General features: G+C 30.4%; 1 protein-coding gene across 16 annotated transcripts in view; it reads left to right on the plus strand.

Moving 5' to 3' along the window:
• Positions 1-18,272, plus strand: part of LOC143067947 (ribosome-binding protein 1-like) — a 41,801-nt gene that overhangs the window by 5,478 nt on the left and 18,051 nt on the right. For 14 of the 16 annotated variants that reach the window (XR_012976074.1, XM_076241604.1, XM_076241603.1 and 11 more), the window contains exons 3-15: positions 3,073-3,209; positions 4,180-4,252; positions 5,759-6,018; positions 6,912-6,949; positions 8,556-8,730; positions 8,996-9,199; positions 9,666-9,791; positions 12,448-12,608; positions 13,196-13,496; positions 14,856-14,951; positions 16,789-16,881; positions 17,195-17,269; positions 17,505-17,597. Coding sequence is in view for 15 of the 16 variants with exons in the window: in XM_076241604.1 (XP_076097719.1) it covers positions 3,073-3,209; positions 4,180-4,252; positions 5,759-6,018; positions 6,912-6,949; positions 8,556-8,730; positions 8,996-9,199; positions 9,666-9,791; positions 12,448-12,608; positions 13,196-13,496; positions 14,856-14,951; positions 16,789-16,881; positions 17,195-17,269; positions 17,505-17,597 (1,832 nt within the window). In the remaining variant the exon portion in view is untranslated. The remainder of the gene's footprint in view (positions 1-3,072; positions 3,210-4,179; positions 4,253-5,758; positions 6,019-6,911; positions 6,950-8,555; positions 8,731-8,995; positions 9,200-9,665; positions 9,792-12,447; positions 12,609-13,195; positions 13,497-14,855; positions 14,952-16,788; positions 16,882-17,194; positions 17,270-17,504; positions 17,598-18,272) is intronic. The other 2 variants (XM_076241608.1, XM_076241607.1) reach the window with 2 other exon arrangements.

Raw genomic sequence — 18,272 nt, forward strand, 5'->3', positions numbered from 1 at the left:
AATGCCGTGTTTTGAAGCCGAGTTTTACCGATTGTCACCTTATAGTAAACAAATCGCAAAAAGCATGGGTATTGAGCACGTGTTTAACATGTATAATCAGATATTTGTTTATTTCAATGACAGATCCATGCGTATTGCGGTCACTGGATTTTTAAGAGGAGGGTTACGCTCGGGTCACTATGCATACGGAAAATCTGTCGGCAAATTGCTTCCTGGAAGCAATCAATTAAAAATAAGTAAACTTCTTCTAAATGTGGACAAATTAAAGAATTTTCCTTAGAAAAAAGTATATTTACATAAGTTGTATAATGAAAACTATCCATTTAGTTATAAAAAACATATGCATATTTTTTTTTAATTTGAGGTTTCTTATGACTTTAAGTAAATAGAAATCTATGAAATTTTGACACAAGGTTTATGACCACAAAAGGAAGGTTGGGATTGATTTTGGGAGTTTTGGTTCCAACAGTTTAGGAATTAGGGGCCAAATTTGAAAAAAGGGCCCAACTAAGCATTATTTTTGGTTTTCGCAAAATAACTTTAGTATAGGTAAATAGAAATCAATGAAACTTAAACACAAGGTTTATGACCACAAAAGGAAGGTTGGGATTGATTTTGGGAGTTGAGGTCTGAACAGTTTAGGAATAAGGGGCCAAAAAGGGGCCCAAGTAAGCATCATTCTTGGTTTTCGCACCATAACTTTAGTATAAGTAAATAGAAATCTATGAAATTTAAACACAAGGTTTATGACCACTTAAGGAAGGTTGGGTTTGATTTTGGGAGTTTGGTCCGAACAGTTTAGGAATAATTAAAAGGGGCCCAAAGGGTCCAAAATTGAACTTTGTTTGATTTCATCAAAAATTGAACAATTGGGGTTCTTTGATATGCCAAATCTAACTTGTGTATGTAGATTCTTAATTTTTGGTCCCGTTTTCAAATTGGTCTACATTAAGGTCCAAAGGGTCCAAAATTAAACTTAGTTTGATTTTAACAAAAATTGAATCCTTGGGGTTCTTTGATATGCTGAATCTAAATATGTACTTTGATTTTTGATTATTGGCCCAGTTTTCAAGTTGGTCCAAATCGGGGTCCGAAATTAAACTTTGTTTGGTTTCATCAAAAATTGAATAATTGGGGTTCTTTGATATGCCAAATCTAACTGTGTATGTAGATTCTTAATGTTTAGTCCCGTTTTCAAATTGGTCTACATTGAAGTCCAAAGGGTCCAAAATTAAACTAAGATTGATTTTAACAAAAATTGAATTCTTGGGCTTTTTTGATATGCTGAATCTAAACATGTACTTAGATTTTTGATTATGGGCCCAGTTTTCAAGTTGGTTCAAATCAGGATCCAAAATTATTACATTAAGTATTGTGCAATAGCAAGAAATTTTCAATTGCATAGTATTCAGCAATAGCAAGAAATCTTTAATTGCACAGTATTGTGCAATAGCAAGAAATTTTCAATTGCACAGTATTGCGCAATAGCAAGAAATCTTCAATTGCACAGTATTGTGCAATAGCAAATATTTTCAATTGCACAGTATTGCACAATAGCAAGAAATATAGAAATTTTCAATTGATTGGAGTTATCTTTCTTTGTCCAGAATAGTAGTTGAATCAACTTCTTAAATCATTGTTTTATACAATATACAATGTATATTCACTTTTACTACCAACTGAACTGATGAAATAAAACAATCTTTACCATTCAGTGATAACAAGCACCTTTTTTTACATTTTAATATTTTATGATGTATTTAAATGAGTAGTTATTGTTGCAAACTCCCTTAGAAATTTGAATTGAGATCAGTTTTGGTAAAAGGGAAAGGAGGATGTGAAAAAAAAATGGGGGGGGGGCAGGTAAATTTTTCTCGTTTCAGATTTCATAAATAAAAAGAAAATTTCTTCAAACATTTTTTTGAGAGGATTAATATTGAACAGCATAGTGAATTGCTCAAAGGCAAAAAAAATATTTTAAGTTCATTAGACCACATTCATTCTGTTTCCGAAACCTATGCTGTGTCAACTATTTAATCACAATCCAAATTTAGAGCTGAATCCAGCTTGAATGTTGTGTCCATTCTTGCCCCAAACGTTCAGTGTTCAACCTCTGCGGTCGTTTAAAGCTGCGCCCTGCGGAGCATCTGGTTGATAATGGGCCCAGTTTTCAAGTTGGTTCAAATCAGGATCCAAAATTATTATATTAAGTATTGTGCAATAGCAAGAAATTTTCAAATGCACAGTATTCAGCAATAGCAAGAAATCTTCAATTGCACAGTATTGTGCAATAGCAAGAAATTTTTAATTGCACAGTATTGTGCAATAGCAAGAAATCTTCAATTGCACAGTATTGTGCAATAGCAAGTATTTTCAATTGCACAGTATTTTGCAATAGCAGGAAATATCTAATTGCAAAGTATTATGCAATAGCAAGAAATTTTCAATTGGAGTTATCTTTCTTTGTCCAGAATAGTGGTTGAATCAACTTAAATCATTATTTTATACAATATACAATGTATATTCACTTTTACTACCAACTGATAAATTAAAACAATCTTTACCATTCAGTGATAACAAGCACTTTTTTACATTTGAATATTTTATGATGTATTTAAATGAGTAGTTATTGTTGCAAGCTCCATAAGTAATTTGAATTGAGATCAGTTTTGGAATAAGGGAAAGGGGGATGTGAAAAAAAATTGGGGGGGGGGGGTTCAATTTTTCTCATTTCAGATTTCATAAATAAAAAGAATTTCTTCAAACATGTTTTGAGAGGATTAATATTCAACAGCATGGTGAATTGCTCAAAGGCAAAACACACAAATTTTAAGTTTATTAGACCACATTCATTCTGTGTCAGAAACCTATGCTGTGTCAACTATTTAATCACAATCCAAATTTAGAGCTGAATCCAGCTTGAATGTTGTGTCCATACTGCCCCAACCGTTCAGGGTTCAACCTCTGCAGTCGTATAAAGCTGCGCCCTGCAGAACATCTGGTCTATATATGGCTACATGAAACTTATCAACAAATTATTAATGATTAAATGTGTGGTTTTGTTTTTTGTAGAAAATGATGTCAGGCAGATAGTATCATCCATTCAAAGTGCATCATTAAATGATGGGGAAATACAAAAACTGATTGAAATACTTCTGAACAGACAAAGTGGAACTGAACAATCCACAACTATTGAATCGTGGAATAAGGTGAAAACAAGATTACTTTAAAAAACTCATGGTTATAGCTTTTTATAAGCCCGTCAAAATTTTGACAGGACATATTATGTTATACTAATGTCTGGTGTCCGTCCATCTATCTGTTTGTCCGTCTGTCCCGCGTAAACATGTTGCACCGTAACTTGAGAACGACTTATACAAATTTCATGAAACTTATTATAGTTGTTTCTTATGATAGTCAAATGATCTGTATACTTTTTGGTGAAAATAAGATTAAAACTTTTTGAGTTACAGCACTTTGTAACTAACACAGGGGGGTGTTTTTTTCACATGTCGCACCGTATATCAAAAACGATTTTTGATTATTGCTTAAAACTTTACACAATTCTTAGTTATATTAATTTTAAGATCTGTATACTTTTTGGTGATGATTCAAAATTTTATTTTTCAGTTATTTAGTATTTTGTAAAAAAGGGGGAGGGTTTTTATACATGTCGCACCGTATCTCAAAAACAATTAATGATTATTGCTTAAAACTTTACACACTTTTTTGTTATACTAATCTAAAGATCTGTATACTTTTTGGTTTTGATTCAAAATTTTATTTTAGTGATATTTAGTTTTTTTGAAGAAAAAAAAGTCGGGGGGGGTTTCATATGTCCCTCCATATCTCAAAAACAATATATGGTTATTGCTTAAAACTTTCTCAGAAACAATTTATGATTATTGCATAAAACTTTCACACAAGACGACGGGCGTATCATGCGCTCATGGCGCAGCTGTTTATCATTTGTTTTATATATTTGTGCTTAATTCTTTAGCAACTAAAAATTACCACACTTTTCTCAAATTTTGTTGAAGATTTTTTTTAGGCACATTTAATGTTAATATAATTTTATAAATTCTCTGCACTTCTGAATACTAACCGGTTTTAAAGTATAACCTTGTATTGAAAAACTGGGTTTCTAATTTTTTATGTTGAATATTTTTACATTTATAGAAAGGCCAGAAAGGAGATCCAATTGCACTGTTAAAAAAACAGCTTGAAGAAAAAGAAAAAGGATTGCAAGAAGGTAAATTTAAGTCCAGGGTCTATCACATTTAGTTTTTTTTACCATATTTTTTTTAAGGAACTTGTTAAAAAGTATGTGCAAGGATGAAGAGAGAAAGTTAACATATACAAATGTATAGTCATTAATAAAGAAATGTTCAGGTAGATTTAAAGTTAAAATTTGTATACAATATTGTGAAGAAGTATTTTCACGGACAAAGTCAAGATAGTACCGATCTAGAGTACATGTAATGTTTTTATTCCCCACCTACGATAGTAGAGGGGCATTATGTTTTCTGGTCTGTGCCTCCGTTCGTCCGTCCGCTTCAGGTTAAAGTTTTTGGTCAAGGTAGTTTTTGAAGAAGTTGAAGTCCAATCAACTTGAAACTTAGTACACTTGTTCCCCATGATATGATCTTTCTAATTTTAATGCCAAATTATAGTTTTGACCCCAATTTCATGGTCCACTGAACATAGAAAATGATAGTGCGAAGTTCAGGTTAAAGTTTTTGGTCAAGGTAGTTTTTAATGAAGTTAAAGTTACATCAACTTGAAACTTAGTACACATGTTCCCTATGATATGATCTTTCTAATTTTAATTCCAAATTAAAGTTTTGACCCCAATTTCACGGTCCACTGAACATAGAAAATGATAGTGTGAGTGGGGCATTCGTGTACTATGGACACATTCTTGTTTTGTCTTACCTTTCTCAGAATGCTGTGCATAGATGTAACTTTTCTTTTATCTTTCACATTATTAAAGGTATCCTGTTCTTATTTAGGAACATTCATGATTCTGAATCATTGTCATTGGGTTTTTTTTTTCACAGACTGACATTGAAAGCTCTTTGCTCAATAAACAAAGCTGCAATTCAATTATCACCTGCATGAAATGTGGTTTCGTTGTTTATGTGTTACATATTTGTTTTTCATTCATTTTTTTATATGAATAAGGCCGTTAGTTTTCTCGTTTGAATTGTTTTACATTGTCATATCAGGGCCTTTTATAGCTGACTATGCGGTATGGACTTTGCTCATTGTTGAAGGCTGTACGCTGACCTATAGTTGTTAATGTCTGTGTTATTTTGGTCTCTTGTGGACAGTTGACTCATTGGCAATCATACCACATCTTTTTTATATTCACACTTGTACACTCAACTTTTATCCTTTTTCTAAAGTTTATGTTTCTATCAATAATAAGTAACTATGTCTGGGTTTAAAATGTTGGATAGTGTTATAAATAAAAAAATAAGTGAAAAAAAACTTTTAAGTTTCTGTGCGAGAAGTTCTCACTGTCAGTTTGCCTGCATACTACACCAGTAGTCATTAATATTTGACATTTTTACTTCTGTTGGTAAATTTCTTTTTCTACGTAGCCATCCTTTTATTTGATTGAAAATTTCTATAATATATACAAGTGTTTGATCATTTGCTTTAAATATTTAATTAATTTCTTATAACTTTTGTTTTTGTTTGTTTTATCTTATTAATTTCTTATAACTTTTGTTTTTGTTTGTTTTATCTTTAGAGCAACAATTGGCAATGTCTAGCAACAACAAGTACAAAGAACTTAAACAGGAAGTACAGAAAGATAAAGCCAGATTTGCTTCAATTGAGAAACAGTATCAGGAGAAAGTTGCTGGCAAAGAACAGGAATTCCAAGCCCTACAGTTGAGGATGCAAACAGCTATTAATGAAAATATGGCTGATAGAAATAAAACCCAGGCCAGAATTCAGCAACTTGAAAGGCAATGTGGAGATCAGAGTAGATATACACAGCTTGTTGAGGTAAATAACATTATCAAAGGTTTCTGTTAATGTTATTTCTTTAAGTAAATTTCAGCTAGGTACATGTAACCTCCATAGAATAAAGGATTTGGGAGGCAGTATAGACATATTTGATTAATGCATACTACATCTTTTTTTAAACTGGTAGATAAATAGTCTAAACTACTGCTCACAAATTTTGAAATTATTTTATGGGAAAGTGAAGAATATTATTAATGGCCTTTAAATTTTAAAATCTTAATAAAATCAGATATTCAGTTTCAGATATATCATAAAATATGTATTGTAACCAAATAACAAAATGCTGATTTACATGATAACAATATGTGCATTGTTGAAATTATCGCTTAAAAATTAACAATGACCAGTCCGGACCTTAAACTTATGCCATGGTTATATTGGTAGGGGATGCAGGAGTGCCCAGGTGTAAATCATCTACCTCTTACAAGTGATTGACAAATTATCTCTCAGCCCAGTGGTCAACAAATTCCATCTGAGTCCGGTGCTCAACAAATTCTATCTCTGTCATACAGAAGGAGTGAATGGTATCATTCTTGAAAATGACCAGGGAAATCTTTAACGCACTAACCCATATAACAGTTTCAGTGGAAGAGGATGCAGGAGTGCACAGGTTAAAACATTGACCCATGACAAGTTATTTTAGTGATGTACAAATTTTCTCAGTGTTATTCAATAGTATTGATAAGGGAACATCACAATTTTTGAAAATGAGTAAATCTAACCTTCAAAACATTGTACTTGTCTGCACTAGTACTTATAGATGTTATATTTTAGGTAGACATTAAAGGCACACAACAATAGAACTTATAGTACATACAATTATAACTTTCTACAACATAGAACTAATTAGTACACACATTTTTTAATTGTAGGAAAACAAAAAATTGAAAGAGCAATATGAAAGAGTCAAGTAAGTAGTTTTTCCATAAAAAATTGTGTATGTGCACATATATGTGTTGTGTACAAATTATAATTTGTATAATGATTTTTATACGACCGCAAAAAAAATTTGCATTCGTATAATGGGATAACGTCTGCGTCGTCTGCATCTTCCGAAAACATATTTGGTGTCCGGACAATAACTTTAGTTTACATGTAAGTGAAAGGATCTCTATGAAATATTAATAAAAAGGTTCAACACCTCAAAAGGAAGGTTGGGATTGATTTTGGGGATAATGGTTCAAACCGTTTTGGAATTAGGGGACCAAAACAAGTATTTTTCTACTTTCAGGATATCAACTTGTGTAATAGTATTTCAATTGCTCTGAAATTGTTCCACAATGTGTAATACCACAGGTAAAAAGTTTGGATTGATTTTGGGGGTTATGGTCCCAAAGGTTTAGGAATTAGGGGCCAAAAAGGGGGCCCAAAATAAGCATTTTTGTAGTTTTCAAACAATAACTTGTGTTTAACGTGTATGAATCTCCCTGAAATTATACCACAAGTTTCCCTACCATGAAGGGATGGTTAATTTTGACTTTGGGGGGTTATGGCTCAATATGTTTTGGAATTAGGGGCAAAAAAGGGGAAAAATTAGGTTTTTGGTCAATGGACAATTAAGACAATTTAAAAGCAGTGTAAGGGAAGTAACTCAAAAACATTTAACATACAATGTTGGGTGTGTTCGGATTTACCTCCCTTACACTACTTATAAATTATGTATAAAGAAATGTCAGGTTTTGGACTAATTGCAAAAAAAAGGGGTGGTAGTAGTTTTCAATTTTTTTTCCCAAATTTTTGGAAAGTTTGAAGAAGAAATCTTTAATTGCACAATATTGCGCAATAGATTTGTAAGATCTATTACTATATTGAGCATTGATATAAGAAACATTATAAAAACACAAAAGACTTTTTATGGATTTTAGTTTTGTCTAAGGAGAAAAATAAAATTAGAATTTAAACCTTTCATGTGTCCCCATTTCTGGTTTAAGGACAATGAAAATAGCACTAAATGTTAGGTTGGAGTATATTAATTTGAATTTAAGACATTAAACTGATACATTTAAGAAGATAAACTAATAATCTGGTGCAAGAAGATATGTGTGCAAATACTTATAACTTGTACAAAAACCCTGTACAAATTATAATTTGTACAAACTTACATCTTGTACACAACATATACATAGGTGCACATATAGTAAAAGCTTTGTAGCATAAAATTTCCCAATAATTTGCACATTATGATTTTATAGAGGCAAAGTATGGGATTGTGTTGATAGTTAATTTTTAAGTTTAATATCAAAGGCTGATTATATTCCATATTTACACACTTATGGCTTTAGTTCAAATGAAAAAATAACTATAATAAAATGGAAATTTAAGGTTGATCCTTCTGGTGCTTTTTTCATTGTTGACCAATCAACTCTACCTTTATTAAGTTTATGAAAGGAAATGGACTCTATGAATTAGTGATCTAAGTTCAGCAAGTTGATATAGCATTTTTTTTTCAAAAAGAAATGGCAAGACTATTGTGAATAGCTACAGTGGAAAATATTAACATTGTTTTTGTATTGTAGGGCTGAAGCTGTACCTCAAGCAGAATTTAACAGTTTGAGACAAAAGGTTTCCATAATGGAAAATGAATTGTCAAATAATTGTTCTAAATTGAATGTTAGTGAAAATGCCAAAAGAGCATTGGAGAGTAAACTTTCTAAATATGAAGAAGAAAAGAAGAAATTAATTGGAGTACAGGTATATCTAATTAATGTGTTTAACATGCGTTATATGATTCTTACATATTTCTGAAATAATTCACAGTTATGATTTGAAGATTTAAATTGCAGTTTTCAATAATTTAGTGATTGCCAATCATCCAATGAGACACATTTTCACTGGAATTCAATTGAAACAGATTGATCATTAAAAGTGCCTGATTTGTTTGCAGACTGCCAATAAAAAACAAGTTACTATCGTCAATTATTTTATTTTATTTGATAATTATGTACAATTTTTGCAGGGTGATAGTGAAGGTGTTTGGTCAAAGAGAGTAGATGAAGTTAATCAACAGTTGAGAAAGAGTGAGGCAGAGAAAAATAATTTATCAAAGAACTTAAAGGCTGCAGAGAAGGAATGTTCCGATGTTAAGAGTCAACTACAGGATCTTAATAAAGCCTTATCAGGAAATGATAATGTGTCAAAAGAATTAGAAGTCAAGTTAAAGGTTTGTATTAAGAGCTGATTTATATATTCTATCCTTTTTAAACCCTTTGGTATTTGTGAAGGTTGATGGGGTGATTTTTTGGTTTACTAGACATCAATTTTTATATTTTTTTTGTTTTGGCTGTTGAAACAAGGATCAGTATATTTTTTTATAAGCAAAAATGCAGTCAGTATTTATAAATATTTTTACTGGTTTAGACCACATATATTACTTGATTTAATTATATTTCCTGTTAGATAACTATTTAGAGTTAGACTAGTCATAATCACAATCAAAAACAGTAACTTTCTGAAGAGTGGTCAACTGTGAGTGAATAGAGATTTGGGTATATGTCCAATGCTTGTTAATTTTAATTAAGACATAAAGTGTAAAAAGGGTCTTTTTGATATTCAATCTCAAAGATGACATTATAGTCACTGTAGTATTGGTATCATAATAACTGCATGCAATATGCTATTGAATTCAGGGAGCTGAAAAAGATAGAAGTTTATTAGAGACATCCTTAAAAGCTGTTGAAAAGAAGCTTGCAGAAATTGAAAAAGAAAAGGATACAGCTCAAAAAGAAAAATCTGAATTTCAAACAGAACTGAAGGTTTATAGATTTTTTTTATGCAGTATTAACTAGTCTATATTCAGAATCGCTGGCTAAGTTAAATAAAAGATGGATGTTTGACCACACAAACATGTTTATCTTTTCTCTTGCATCTGTCCTAATTCTTGAACTGTGCTTGTTCTATCTACTTTATATATAGATGAACCAACTCATTGACACAAAATTTCAAGAGAAATCTATAGATGAACATGTGAATATCAACAACATGTTGCAAACCCTGCCATGAATAATATTTGGCATATAAATATACATGTACCAATGCATGAGATTTGTTTGAAATTTCTTTTCTCCATGAATGATTTAGACTGTACATGTGTGCTTTTCAGTCTGAAATTCAGACACCCTTGATCATTCATTGTGAAAGATAGCAAAAGGAGTTATTTAAGAAACATTTTTATTTTGTGAACTGTGTAACTGCTTTGCATGTCAGAATACATTTCAATGACTTTTTTCTTGTCATAGCTTGGAATAATTTGGTTACATTTTGCATTCATTTCTATGCTTGGGAAAGATTTGGTGGTTTATCAATTTTTATTGACTTATAACATGATTCACAAATGTTTCCTGGTAGAAGCTTATTACAGTTTATCAATGATAAAAACCATTTTGTACATGATAGAAGGCTTTGAAATTTGAAAACTTTTTACCTTAAAGAGCTTTCAAATATTTAGTGTAAAGTATTTATATCCTAACTTGCAGGAGTCAGTGATCCATCTTTATGTTATATTTATGCTATCATCTCAAATATTTGTTATTTTTTTTAATTATAATACTCTGCAAGAACCAAACGTAAAAGTTAAAAACTAAAATGTGTACATGTGTAAGAAAAAAATAGTACATTTATAAGTGTTTTTTAAGAATATGATGTTAAAGTTTGTCAGCACAAGAAAATTATTCTCGAAAGATTTAAGCCTAACAATATGATATAGCCAAGCAGTGTTCCCGCCTGCCCTAAATAGAAGGGCGCCCCGCCCTTGGTGCCCTTACCCCCGCCCTTCTGCCCTCCAAAGCCAAAGAATGCCCCCCTCTGCCTTTTCAAAAGATACATTTTACAAATTTCATGCCTTCTGGCGTTTCCGGTAAAATTGTTACCTGAGTGATTGTGTAACACTAATTAACTGACAATAGGATTAAGTTAAATACCTAATGCCTTTGGCAGTTTTATCACCTCTGCTAATGATTGTTCACTGCTAATTAGTGGATTAAAGATAATTGAACAAATACCAGATATTTAATACAGAATGAAAATGCTGACGTTAGCCATTTGTAATGTTTACGTATCATAGCATATGTACACATAAAAAAAAATATTTTTAAAGAAAATTTAAAACAATTTAAAAGGCAGACTAAGTTTTGAGTAAATTTGTAGATTGGTAAAAACGTTTTGTTTTTATAACCACGAGTATGAAATTAAAAGAAGAACCAAAGAAATTTGTATTTGAACATAACAAGATTGCACCACTTCCTGTTTTATTTCTTGTATTATAATCCTCCTTACATAGGAGCACTTAACAAATGCTTTTATTTTTTAACCATAATGGAGTTTATACCTTCTGTAATATATGCAATGTATTATTGCATCATTATAATATAATCATCTCTTGTATCACCTGTTATATTTATAAAACTCCCTACTTAGGAGCACTTTGCTGTGCACTTCTTAATACTTTTTTGTAACAATTTACAAGTTAGGTAACTTTCAATAACACAAATACTATATGTCTAAACAAGTAGTTTTAATGTAAATAATTTAATTACATAACAAATTCAATTTTGTTTAGCTCCATCTTTCAGAACTACTTGTTTATTTTTATAGACTTGTATAATTAAGTTATATAAATTATAAAATAAAAAAAAAGATTTTTCTAAGGATTTTTTTCCTGATCAAAATGCACAGTTTGCATAAATTTACATCAATTAAAATGATATGCTTTGTGTCATGGTATGATAATTTGATAATAAAAAAATCTTACTGGAACCAACACTTGGAACACACATTTATTTCTGAATAAGGTTAAAATACAAGTAATGTTCTGCAGCTGAGCCTAGCAATATATAACATGTATAATACATATATTCAAGGTTATTAATACACTGCCAAACAGTGCCCTTACAATTTGGGTTATTGCGCTAAAGTGCCCTTTCAGACAAGTAGCACCCTTCTGCCCTGAGATTCAAGCTGGAACACTGCCAAGTGTGGATATATATAGACCTTTTGATCTTTTTAAGAAGTCTTTACAGAGTGAAAAAAAATGTGTTCAGTGATCAATTTATCTTTCAGTAGTAGGTAAAAAAAAATGCACATACATGTATGCATTTTTACTTTTTGCCAGGGAAACTTCTGTTAGTCCAACATACTTGAATTATGCATACCAAATTGTCTTGATAATTTTTTTTGTCAGCATGTGTTGAACATTCAGATGTCTGTTTAATTCCTTTCTGTTCATGTTGCAGACAGTTTTATTAATGACAAATAGATTATGAAAAGCTGAGTTGCTTAAATATCCATAAATACTGAGTGCCAGGCATTGAGATTTTCAACCTCTGCAGCATGTAAAAGACAATGTGAGTCGTTTTATCATTTTCTTTACAATACACACTTTGTCACTTTTATAATTATATTCCTTTTTAACAGAAAATTCAGGAAGAAAAGAAAAGGTTGGATGATGAAGTAAAAATGACAAAAGAGAAATTAGTGAAGTCAGAAGAATCTGCTAAAACAGCATCTGCACCAAATGGAGACATACATAATGGGACAAGTGGAAACAAAATTACAATGGTTGATCATGAAAAAATGTAAGAATGAACAAAATCCTTAAAAAGTTAAATATTTTTGGTTACATGTAAACTGAGAGGAAAATAAAGTTATTACTTATGAGAACATAAATAGTAGAAAAACTATAAAATGCACCAATCAAAAGGATTTTCTGGTTATTTACATTTATTTCCTGCATATAAATATTAGTCATTGTGAAAAAATATACTTTTCTTTTCTTACAAAGATTGACATTGAGCATTGATCTTTTTTTTTTCTAGAATTCCTGTAATAGATGGGAGGACAATTAGTCAGCCATAAAATACATTTTTTGCAGTTCTTATTTTTTTTTCTTTTGTTAAGATGTATAGGCATGGTTGTTGGCACAAATGTCAGACAATTAAGCCTTACTGGTATAAATAAAATGTCTTGTACACTGTTATCTGTTGTGAAAATATGTTCTAAAGTATGGTTAGGGCGTTGATCAAGTACAATGCAGGGTATCTTCATATCATTTTACCAAATTATCATTCTGATTTTGCATGATTTTGCATGATATATTTGTCACTTGGCATTAAGGATCCATTAATCAATCAGTCAACCTTTTACACAATGCTTGATTTTACAGATTATCAGAGAAAACAGTTGAGGTGAAGAAATTAGCAACAGAAGTTGAAACTAAAAAGAAAGAAATTACAAAGATACAAGAACAGCTAACATCACAGAAAAATGAAGTGAATAATATGCAAGAACAATTAAAATCTTTGAAAAATGAAAATTCAAATCTCAAGAGTCAATACGACAACCAAACTAAAGAACTGTCTAATGTCAAGGCCGATATTGGGAAGAAACAGTCTGCAGTGTCATCAGAAACTGAACAGCTGAAAAAACTTCAAGCTGAAATTGATGCACAAAAGAAAAAGAATAATGTAAGTATTAGTACAACACCAATCAGAGAATATAGTCTAATGTAACAACAGATATTTAAACCTAGTTTATACATGGAAAGTGATTAAATGCAACTAGCATAAGACATTTTTGTGAACAATTCAATTGATTTAGTGAATGTCTATTGGCGTAAACCTCTTTCCCTACAATTTATTAGTAATGAAAAAACTGATTTTCATAAATGGTTATTAAACAGTGGGTGTTTTAGTATAAATGGTTCCTAACCAATTTCAACAAACTGTTTAACTATATTCTGATTATAAGTAGTAATTAAAAAATGCTTTTGTAAATTTCATGGTTCTTTGAAGGAAACAGGTTTTTGACATAGTTTTTTTCTCTCACAAATTGAAAAGTGAGGTTTTTTAGCATGTATTCTCTGTGGTATTGGTGTATTAATAATTATGTTGATTATTAACACTAACTTATTATGTATGTCTCTGCTGATAGAATAGAAATATTCAGAGAATATCTTCTGTCAAATTCTCTTCTTATGCATAAATACCTTTATAGTCGCCGTCACGTTAAATTGGCACCATGTTTTTTGTCAAAATTTTCCTAAATATCGACCGCGTTTACTAAAGATTATGTTTTTCAATTAGCGGAATCAAATATCATTCCAAAAATCAACTACTGTCCTACCTTTTATTGTGTTTGCACTGTATAATCCTGACCTTCACATAATCCAAGATTATTTTGTATGGTGGAATCCGACATTGTTATTATCGGAAGTGTTGCCGTGGAGTTCCACGTGCTCTCCATTTTCTAGTGTTACTCGGAGCTTTTCCTCATCTTTATGTAAAAAGCGCGGGAAATTGTATCATCAATGACAATGATATTACCAGAGAGTAACGAATGTTATGGAAGAAGGGATCCTCATAGAAACCAAGATGGCGGTTTTACAATGTAAATAATCTTGAAAAATGTGAAGGTCAGGTTTATACAGTGGAAACACAATAAAAGGTAGGACAGTAGTGGATATTTGAACAGGATTTTACTTCCGCTAAATGAAAAACATCATCTTGAGTAAACGCGACTGATATTTAATTTTTTTTTGACAAAAAACATGGTGCCAATTTTACGTGACGGCGACTATAGATTTGAATACAAATAAATTGACAATTCTATATGTATTTAACTCTTAATGAAAAATGTTGTTAACAAGCATGTAGTGGGTTAGTTTTGATGAATAAACATTATTACACATAATATATGCATAAATGTCTTATTGACCAAATCTTTTTAAAAAGGCTGAATCAAACTTTCAATTTTTGATGACATCAAATTTAGTTGTTTTCTCCCATTTTGATTTTATTAAATGTCAACTATTTTGATTAATGTAGGACTTAAGAGAAAAGAATTGGAAAGCAATGGATGCTTTAGATAAAACTGAAAAGTCTTGTTCTGACAAAGTTCAGAAAGCAGTTAAAGAAACAAAGGTAAACACAAAACAAAATTTTAATTTAACACTAAATTCATTTAATATTTGATTTTAATTCTTTGCTTCATTTTAAAATTATTGCACAAATTTGCATTTTAATTTTATTAATAGATGTTGTAAATCATTTGTATATTTTTACATGAAGGGTAGGGGTCTTCTTTTTATTTTTTATAAAATGCATGATTGTGATCTATTTCCTTTGCTTACTGAGAAGGATGTACCTGTATTACAATGCACATGCGACTCTTTTTGCAGTTAAATGTGCTTGCTTTGAAAACTGTCCTATTAAAAATGTTATAAGAATTAGAAATGAAATATTGGTTAAGGGTAATCTTATTTTTACTGTATCCAAGGTTTATCTCTACCTTTGATAGTTTTGGGAGGCATACTATTTTCTAATTGAAGTGACTAATTTTTAGGTCCATCTGCCCTGCATCAGGTTAAGGTGGTACCCAACACCTTAACTAAAATTAATTTGGCTCGTTAAATTTTCATAAAATTTTGAGAAAATATTAACTTTGACCCTTTGAAAAAAATATAAAACTTTCAAAAAACTTGAACCAATCACTTTCTCAGAAAAAATGATTGGATATATAGCAGTTTGACAAACACTAATTTTGATCATTGAGAAGCTTAATATTTCCTTAACTAGACAAAATGATTAAAATGTTTAGCTGATTTTACAGAGTTATCTTCCAGTAATGTTAGGTACCACCTTAAATTCTCAAAAAAGTTCACCATTAGTTGTGCTCATATCTTGTTTGAAACTTAGTTCTAATATCCATTATGACCTAGAATATTGTCTTTATATGATTGCATGTGCTTGTCTGTATATTTGTGTTTATATTAATGTTTTATTAGATCATATGACCACCAGCTTTCTGCAAAGGTCATCTTGGATGCTTAATTTGATGCAACTAGTCTAAAATACACATGAAATGCTATATGTCATAACAAATCCATGCATTGTTTATTGTTTATTTTGAACTTTGAACACAGAGATGTAAAGGTGTGTGCAATGTGTGGTGTCCTATGAACACATTATTTCCCTATCTGTAAATCTTTTAATTTGTAAACTATTTTAAAATTTAAGCTTTACCGTGTTCCAAGATTAATCTTCAACTTCATTTCATTCAATAGAAATTTTGTTTGAATTAGTCAAAATTAAAAAATGTATATTGCTGTAAATTAATAAATTATTGTGTGCATTTATTGCGAATTTTGTGGAATGGACTAATTTAAGAGATTAAATGTTACGATTTCAGGAAATTCTGTGTACATTTATCTGTGTCAGGTATAAGAGTATATGTGATATAAAGTTGTATTATTTGCAGTAAAAAAAACCTGGCAACAACTTTTCTGTCAATTAAATTTTTTTAAACTGTAATTCACTAGCATAACATTTTTATACTGATCATCAGACATTTGTTACACTCTGAAGGCAGTTTAATTTCATTGTAGTATCCACATCACTATAATCACATACTAATGTTAACCTGTCTTTCCAAATGAAATTACAAGCATAAATAATCACTGCTAAAACAATGTATTCGACAAACACGATTAAAATTAAACCCCATGAAAGTTTATGTATATCAACATTGAAAGTTGGAATAGAATTGTTGCTATTTTTCTTTGCTTTGAAAAACAGTTTAGTGCTGTCTTAATTCAGATACAGTTTATTGTAAATTGAACTAAGTACATGTATCATGCAAACAGTAAAAAGGTAAGCTATACAATTTACTAGAAGATTATATTTTGTAGTGTTTTCAGACAGTTTTAAAAGGGTACGATTGGTTTCTTTAGGTATTTTGAACAATAAAATTTTATTTTAGGAGCAAGAATTGGTTATGGTCACAAATGCACAAAAGACAGACCAGGCATTACTTCAGAGGTTGTTTCCTGATGTCAAAGTTAGTGAAAAATTAGTAAGTACCGCTTTTATATGGATACCAAAATTGTTTGTATGAAATAATGAAAAAATAATTTGCCAAATAATGTAACATATCCTGTACCAGTCAAAGCAAATGATAGGAAAATACAACATATGCCTAACAAAATATTTAAGTATATGATCTTAAATCTTTTCATTTGGTTTGATATTTCTTGCTTTTTCAACTATTTACAGAAATCAAATTTTTAACAATCAGTCAGTCATGTGTGGCATTCAATTGAAAACTGGAAATTGTTGAAAGTATAGTTAGAAAAGAATTCATAGATTGCTTTTTGATTTTTATTTAGGTTCATAAAGACTGGATGTCCACATTTGAAAAGGAGGTCCAGACATATTTAGCCACTGTAAAGTCACAAAAAGGAGTAAGTACAAAACAGTTGTATACTTTCATTTCTCTTAGGTATTTTATATTCAATGTGACTAAGCAAAAGATGAATTTTGAAAATGAACTATCTATGTTGAAATGTTTGTAAACTTAAAGTACTTTACTAGCAAGTTTGTTTATTATTTGAAAAATAAATATTTTGTTTATCATATTTACATTCATTGAGGAAAATTTAGAAAAAAAAATCAATTAATTTTATACATCATTTTCAGAGTGCCAAATCAGATGATTCCTCAAAATTATTAGAAGACAATAAAAGATTAGAGTCCCAAGTTGAGGAGTTCAAAACAGTTTTACAGACTACAGTAAGTGTTAAATTGATTAAAATAGTACATGTACACTGTAGTTAAAATACAAATAAATGTACAATGGTGTAACAGTCTGATGATGGTTAATTCTGTAAATAGAATTGAATTCTGCCAATATAGAAAAAAGTAATAATCAAGATTACAGCTAAAATTGTCTTACTGGATTAATTTTGGAAAAAAATGGTTGGTTTTTATAAACTAAAAATATAGCATAGAAACTCCATTTGTCTTGTTTTCTTTTCCTTTTCTAGATGAACATTTGTTCACAATTTAAAAGATGTATTGTGGCAAAATTATTTTTTTGGGGGTAAAACTGACCTTTGCATTAATTCATTAATAGGGAAATCCTTTCTTTTCTGAAATGCTCAAAGTTGGAAGGCCGTAATCAAAGCTGTCTTTTGTTTTTACTCATATGTCAGAAAAGACAATTTATATATACAGTCAAACCTGTTTTAAGAGAAAACTTAAGGGACATCAAAGATGTGGTCTCTTAAGACAGGTGGTATTTTAATATAGGTTCAATTTGTACTACAGAGGGATCTAAAATTGGTGGTCCTTAACACAGATTTTTGCTTAATGCAGGTGGTCTCTTAAACAGGTTTGACTACTTCAATGATCAAAATTCATATTTACTATTACTGATATTTGACAGTTTTACTTGTCTTATGAATA

The sequence above is a fragment of the Mytilus galloprovincialis genome, chromosome 3 (assembly GCF_965363235.1).
Source record: "Mytilus galloprovincialis chromosome 3, xbMytGall1.hap1.1, whole genome shotgun sequence".
NCBI classification, from domain to species: Eukaryota; Metazoa; Mollusca; class Bivalvia; order Mytilida; family Mytilidae; genus Mytilus; species Mytilus galloprovincialis.